The 7393-nt window shown below is 37.4% G+C and overlaps 1 protein-coding gene across 1 annotated transcript in view; it reads left to right on the top strand.

Moving 5' to 3' along the window:
• The window catches only part of LOC102676207 (FH1/FH2 domain-containing protein 3), a 209166-nt gene that overhangs the window by 172525 nt on the left and 29248 nt on the right, over positions 1–7393 (top strand). Inside the window, exons 7-11 of the mRNA XM_031514681.1 lie at positions 2144–2657; positions 3271–3533; positions 5815–5946; positions 6470–6806; positions 7139–7390. Of these exons, the coding sequence (XP_031370541.1) occupies positions 2144–2657; positions 3271–3533; positions 5815–5946; positions 6470–6806; positions 7139–7390 (1498 nt within the window). The remainder of the gene's footprint in view (positions 1–2143; positions 2658–3270; positions 3534–5814; positions 5947–6469; positions 6807–7138; positions 7391–7393) is intronic.

Below are 7393 nucleotides of genomic sequence, written 5' to 3'. Positions count from 1 at the left end.
TTTTTTTTTTTTTTCCCTTTAATTATTATCGAATATCTCGATTTCGTATCTAGAATTTTATATTGCCGAGTACAAAATATTTTATCGAGTTATAAAAATATTATTTAAATATTTCAATGTATAAAAATATCGGTGAAGTTTACAAATATTCGTATCGTCCATCCCATAAATAAGGTTTTCAAAAGTTATATAAAGAATCGTTTCTTGCAAACTTTTAGAACAAGATCATGTAATAATTTTTAACGAGCAGTTTCTGTCGAAACACTTAAAATTATCGTGGAACACTTTGAGCTCTTTGGCGTTAGTTGTTCACAGATTACCGGTTTCAATATCGATATTAAGCATGAGCAATCCTGATCGCCGTTATTGGGTACCACCAGTCGAACTTGCTCGCTCTGAGACCCACAACTTCGATATCAAAAGCATCGAGTTAACCACCGAAGTCGTATCGAACTTCAAATGGTCGATACCAAACTGTGTTACAGGAAAATCGTAGGTATTCCAAGAGATTATCGAATTTCATTGATTTATGGGCTTCCTGTTTGGGCTTCTACTCCGTGTTTTGCATAGCATTTTCGTCTGTTTCTTCTCCAATTGAACTGTTTTCCTGTTTGCTACCTTCCTCTTTTGTAAAATATTGTTGAATCTTGATACAAATTTTATCTGTACAGGTGTTTTCGAAAACGCAAACGAATTGTTTTTACGATCTATTTAGAAAACTTTGTTAACTCTGTTAAATTATATTTTCAAAGTGAGAAAAATAGGAATTTCGAATCAAATTTGCGATAAATATTCGATTAGAAATTTAATTTTCTTTTCTAATTTTCCAAAATCGATATGTAAAATATATTATATTGGTAATTGTTTTCAAAATTAATTTATAGAAATTATAAATATATTGTATTTATAGAGTATAAGTAATATTCGTACAATATTTCTTGGAGGATTGATTCTAGAAAAATTCACCAGGATCACATAATGATGAAAAAGAAGAAATGTAATCCCTCTATGTTTTTATTTTGATTTTCAATCTATTTATCTCAGAACATAAGAAATGTAATCTCTCTATGTTTTTATTTTGATTTTCAATCTATTTATCTCAGAACATAAGAAATGTAAATACGAATTCGCAAATGATTACTTTTTCATCTCAACTTTTATCAGTAAGTATATATCGTGAACAAAACAAGAGGAGCAAAGTGTGGTATGAGAGAGTTTCGTTGCTCGGGGAAAACAAAGATACCATCATTTTAAAGATTATAATTCACGCGAAATTAATGAACCACACACGCGTCTATGTTTTAATCCAGGAATTAGGGTTGCACGGTAGAACTTTTGTTTCATTCATGAATTTTTCGATTTTTCGAAGGGATGGGAACCGTGGATGGGAAATGTAACGAAAGTTTCGTTTGTTTATGGAATTGTTTTTCGTTGAATATGGATTCGTCTGAAGGGACTAAAATTGTTTTCTGTACTATAGATTTTGACGCATGACGAATATATATTTTGATGAGGATGTAGTCGTGCATTGTTTGTGTAAATATTTTTTTTTGGAGGGAGGCTGTGTGTTTGCAGAGGTTTATCAAGTTTCGGGGAATTTTGCTCGAAACGCATAAATCTTGGATATTCGATTAATATCGAACAATTAAAAGAGAGGGAATTTAATTTAAAATAAAGACAATTGATTATTTTAAAGCTAGTTATAGAAATTTAATTTCTTGTTATATAAATATTGTTTGAAGAAAAAACGAATTTATTATACATCTCATATATTTAAAAGAAAATTTTTCATTCAAATTTTCCATTTATATTTATTTGAAATTGAACTATATCTCGGTATCTCTAAAATTCACAAATATTACAATTAACTTTATTTCATCTCTGATATTTCTACATTCGTAAATCTTTCATCCGAACCAATTAAGACACTGATTAACTCATTCAAAACTATATTTCTGAAAAACAATCTTCTAAATATAACTTATCCGACACTCTAAACAATTCTTAAACAAACAATAAACAAAATCTTCCTCGTAATATTTTTAACAACATATTCGATACCTAAAAATACACTTTTAAAAATAAAACAAACTCGTAAGAAATCGATTTAATTATCTTCTTTTTCTTTCATGTTGGTGCACAGCTCTTGGCCAGGTGATGCTCTACGTGGACGGTATGAATGGAGTGATGGAACACGGTCAGACGGTCCAGTGGTTATACACGTTAATAGCGAGCCGCTTCCGATTAGTGGTGAAGACCGCGCTCAAGCTTCTGCTTGTGTTCGTCGAATACGTCGAGACGAACAGTCTGTTGCTGGTCAGAGCCGTTAGATCGGTCGATACGTCCAGAGGCATGATACCATGGACGAACGTGATGAAGCTGTTGAAGGATTACGACGCGGCCGACACGGAATTGCTGATATACGCGACGACGTTGGTCAACAAGTGTTTGAACGGTATACCGGATCAGGACACTTATTACGATCAGGTCGACTGTTTGGAGGAGCAAGGGATAGAGGGCATCATCCAGAGGTACATGTCCAAGCAAGGAACCGATCTTGATCTACTAAGGCAATTTCAGATCTACGAGGCGGTGCTGCATCACGAGGATGGGAACGATAGAGGTTCGCCTATTCGCCAGCTGGATGATAATATCAGGTATCGTCACTTAAGTTGTCTAGCTTATCTTGGTCAATTTAGGAAAGTGTAAAACAGGGTTTAAATTGATTGTTTCGAGAAGAATTAAGATTATTCGTAATTTTTTAGACAAATTCTTTTTAGAAAATTCAAATGTCTGAAATTTCTAAAAATTCTTCTTATAATGATTGTAAAATATAATAATCTCTATGAGAAAAACCTTCAAAATATATCAATAATATTATACACAAGTTCCATTGAACGCATATAAAGATTCATTTAAAGATATCTCATATTCCCTATTCTTATATCGTTAAATTAGAAGATTAAATCCAATCCAGTCAAGATCAATGAATAACAAATATCGAAAGCAGATCCATGATTAATAATCAAATATTTAATCTAGTAACTGTATTTCTCGCTTAATAAATTTCAACTAAAGAACCGAAACGATCAGTAGTACAGCCCAACATGGTCGCGCCAAACTTTCCTATTCTATACTCAGTGATACGAGTCAACGACTAAGCGCGGTCTTATTCGAAATCGTGAAAATAGAAACTCGGTTTGGGATAAAAGCGCACAGTCACCGAGACGCGAACACAATAATTCACTCTGGAGCGTTTCCCTCCCACAGGAAGACGCTGCGAAACCGGAAGTCCCTGGTGGATTCGCACGAACGGCGAAAATCCCGGCGGCACTCGACGGGCACGTCCCCATTGTCGATGTCCTTGAACGCGCGACTAAGTCCACGGCTCAACCACTCGTTGGGTCTAAGCTCTCTGAACAACACGCTAAACTCGAGTTTGCCCGACGACGACGACGAGTCGAGCAGCTCTCAAAGTTCGCAGGGTCATCTAGGCGAGGTTCAATTGAATGGCAGCTACAAGGAGAACAAAGGTGAGATGTCTTCTTTCACGTTGTTACGTTGATTGTATGCGCTGTCCAAAGATGGATCGAATTTTTTTTTTTTTATTAAATTTGTTATTTTAGATATAATTTTGTTATAGATAAAATATCTCGTGTATTTTGTGTAAAAGAGAAATAGAAATAGATAAATCTTGCATTTCAATGAAATAACACAATATTCGATTATTCTTTGAGATATGTTAACATCATTATTTTGAACAACTCTTCTCTAATTATAGACAGTTTTTAATCGAATAAAAAAAAATCCATCCATTAAATTTTTTCTTTCATTATTTAGATTAAATTTAATTTATTTTAACCCATAATCTATTATCAATTTCCCTTTTTTATTGGTAGATAATATATTAAATTATATAGGAATGTAATAGTTATTAAACGAACAAAGTTTTAATACGTCAATTGAACTAATTTACTCCAATATGTTAAATAATTCATGCTACAATGTACGAAGAGTAGGATAAACCTAACCTAATCTAATCTAACCATTAATGTTTCATCTTCTTTGCTTAGATTAAGTTATCATTATACAATTTATATTAGAAATACATTCACACTCCTAGAAACTAAAGAAAACTTGTTCAAAACAATGACCTTAACAACACATACATTCTTCAATCTTAAAAAATTCTTTAACCCTTGAGCTGAGTCTACTTAACTCCCTAACATACAAATAACACATAATCTTAACACAACTCGAATATAAATAAAAAAATAATATCCCTAATCTTATTTATCGACAATTCGAGGATATAGAATCGCAATTTTTACACGCTCCCTAACATATCCTAATCTCATCTTCTCCCGAAACCAAAAACACGTTTTCACTTTCACACAGAGCGTGTACGGAGGGTATATACGTCGCAGATCCGCTCGTTAACGATTCGACCGCGCGATGAATACGAACTTCGACGCCCACGAGCGGCGATTTCCGCGTTAACGGATCGTCCCTCTCTCGGGAGAGAGACCTTGCGGTTTCCCCCGCGCGTTCCGTTGCGGATGCAGCACGCTGCGAATGCGAACTGCCCGCTCGTGGCCCGAGCGAAAAGCGTAGTTTCGCTGGGATAGGGGGGAGGCCGTGATCGAGCAACCCGTCGCGGAAAACAGTCGGCCAGGTTGTTGATCATGGTCAAGTGCGCGGCGTGAACTCGGCGAACCGGAAACCGGAGTCGATGTCGGGGATCGAGATGGTGATCGAGCTCTCGTCCTCGTCCTTTGTTTACTTGGGTTTATCGTATTGTTATTGTTCGAGGAGATTATTCGATCGTCGCTCATTGATCGCGTACGAATCTTCGTCTCGATCGATTCGGATTCTTCGCACTTTGGTTTTGGGAAAGGAAATAAGATTGGCATGTAAGTTGTCAATCTTTGCATTGTCGTCTCTTGTTCAGTTTCGATTTAGAAATTATACGGGAATATTAAGATAGTTGGATGGTTTATGGAAATGAAGTTATATTATTGATTTGTAAAGCTCTATAGGGAGAATGCTAATTTTATTTCGAACACTGTATTTTGCCATTCATTATTCATCGCATTATTGAAATTCACAGTTGAAATATTATAATTTATCATCCTGATTGATCACCAAGAAGTAATGCTTCTCCCCTTTCCCGTGAAAAATATTATTCATTCTTACCTTTTGCTTTATGAAATATTCGAAGAAAGAAATTCAGACGATAATTTCAACGCTAGAAACATAATTTCTTTTTCATTCAATAATAACAAACTAAACCTCCTATCGTCTATCTATATATATAAAACACGAAATAAAACTCGAATTTCGAACGGTGTAAATTTACCGATTTCACTGAAATTCACTCCGTCGTTTCTGTCCATCCACGAAATAACGATCAGGACCGGAATATTCCAATAATCCTGTCCCAAATATCTCTTTCCCTCGCAACGCGAACGAATCGAATAAACGAGGATACGAGATAGATCGATCGGTATAAATTCGACGAAATAATTGATAGGCGCGGCGTATATTTTTGTTTCGTGAACCGCGTAGAAACGACACGCGCGTGACGAGGATTTATCGCGAGTGTCGTCGGGGGACGTTTTCGATCGGGCGATAAATCAAAATGAAAGTTGGCCGATCGCGCGATTCTGTGGGGGATGAAAACGATGGGTCGATAAGCAGGATCGGTGTGCCGCTCAAATCGGTTAAATAGTAAATTATTGTTCACGACGGGAGAAAGTGATGGGGCGAGAGTTGTCGAGGTAAGAAAGAAGTGACGTATATCGCCGGTTTCAGTGGACGTTGGCGTGACACCGGCGTTGAGACGTCGAAGGGAACGAGCCGAGAGGCAGAGGAGCTTTATCAGGGAGCAGCAGGAAGCCACGGCGAACATGCGAGCATCCGTGGTGCCCTCGGACGATCAGGAAAGTGAGTAATTGATTATTGGAGAGGAATTGCGTTGGGATTAGAAATTTTATTCCAAATGCTTTGTCGTTTATTTTTTAAGAAGTCAATCTTAGACTTTGAGATTTTGAGGTGTAGAAGGATTGTGCATGAGTCACTTTTCACACGAAACGTAGTCGATTTCGGTTATTTGATTGTGCAATTTTCTTTTGTAACGAATTAGATCAAGACATCTTGGAAATCTTGAAAGCATTTGCTATGATTTTAGTTAATACTATTTTATTGTAGAGATAAAATTTTTCAAATTTCATGAAAAATGAGAGAGTTAATGTTCTACAAAAACATAAATCGGAAATTTTTATATTTATATTTGGTCTCTAGAATCCGAAAGCGTTCCACGAATATATTAACACCCTGAGCGCACATAACTGAGCTACTCCCTCCACGCAATTCCAACCTAATCATCTAATCAAATAATAATAGCAACCGTAGGGAGTAATAAGTTAATTAATCACGAACAAATGAACGGATTTCCCGTTGAACGAAGGTCCCTACGCGACGAACGGGCTGCGTTACACGAACGGCACGTCGTACGAAAGAAATGCGGACTCGCCGTCGAATAAGTTATCCAGGACGAACAGCAGGAAGGATTTGACGCCTCTGATGAACGCCGCGAACAAGCTCGACTCCGAGGAGAAGAAGCCTTGGTACGGGAAGAGCCCTGACGAGGGTGTCGAGTGCGACGAGGGTAATCACACCGACGAGGACGAGGATCGTCGAGTGGTTCTACAATTGAAGAGGGAAGGGACCGTGAAGGATCTCACGCAAAAGTTGGCCGCTCAAAATCTTATACCGAGCAGCCCCGTCGAGGAGAAGGTTTCCAGGTAATTTTAAACGTGACCTTCCATTTTCCATGAAAATTTGTGTAATGAAAAAAACGTAAAATATTCGGAACGAAGCGTATATCGATAGAATGAAATGTAACAAATCTCGATTCCATTCTCTGTAGTTTTCTTCGTATATATCCGTTCAATTCAGGAGTAAAAAATATTGATGATGGGAAAAAATTAAATTACAATTATACAATATTATATTAGGGATAAAAATTTTATCCATGCAATTAACAATTAACAATTGAGCTATTCAGCGATAAGTCACCGACAAACGTTCATTTTTACCCTCCAATCACGATCATTCTTCATCCCCCTCTCCATAGGATAGGGGACATGAGCGGACTGATCTCGAAGGCGAAGGAGGGTCTCGCCAAGTCCAAGTCGAAGGCGGACGTGTTGAAGTCACCGACCGGGGACAATCTGCCCGCGAAACCTCAAGAAGCAAAGAAATCCGAGAACGAGTTGCACTGGGAGGAGCTGGTTAAGAAACTGAAACGGCCTCTCGAGCTCTGCGACCTCGACTTCACCGATCTGAATTCGGACGACGAGGTCGACGTCCTTGGCCCCGTGAACGTGAC

Source organism: Apis dorsata, unplaced genomic scaffold (genome assembly GCF_000469605.1).
Source record: "Apis dorsata unplaced genomic scaffold, Apis dorsata 1.3 scaffold_1104, whole genome shotgun sequence".
NCBI classification, from domain to species: domain Eukaryota; kingdom Metazoa; phylum Arthropoda; class Insecta; order Hymenoptera; family Apidae; genus Apis; species Apis dorsata.
This window is presented reverse-complemented; position numbering and strand designations above follow the sequence as displayed.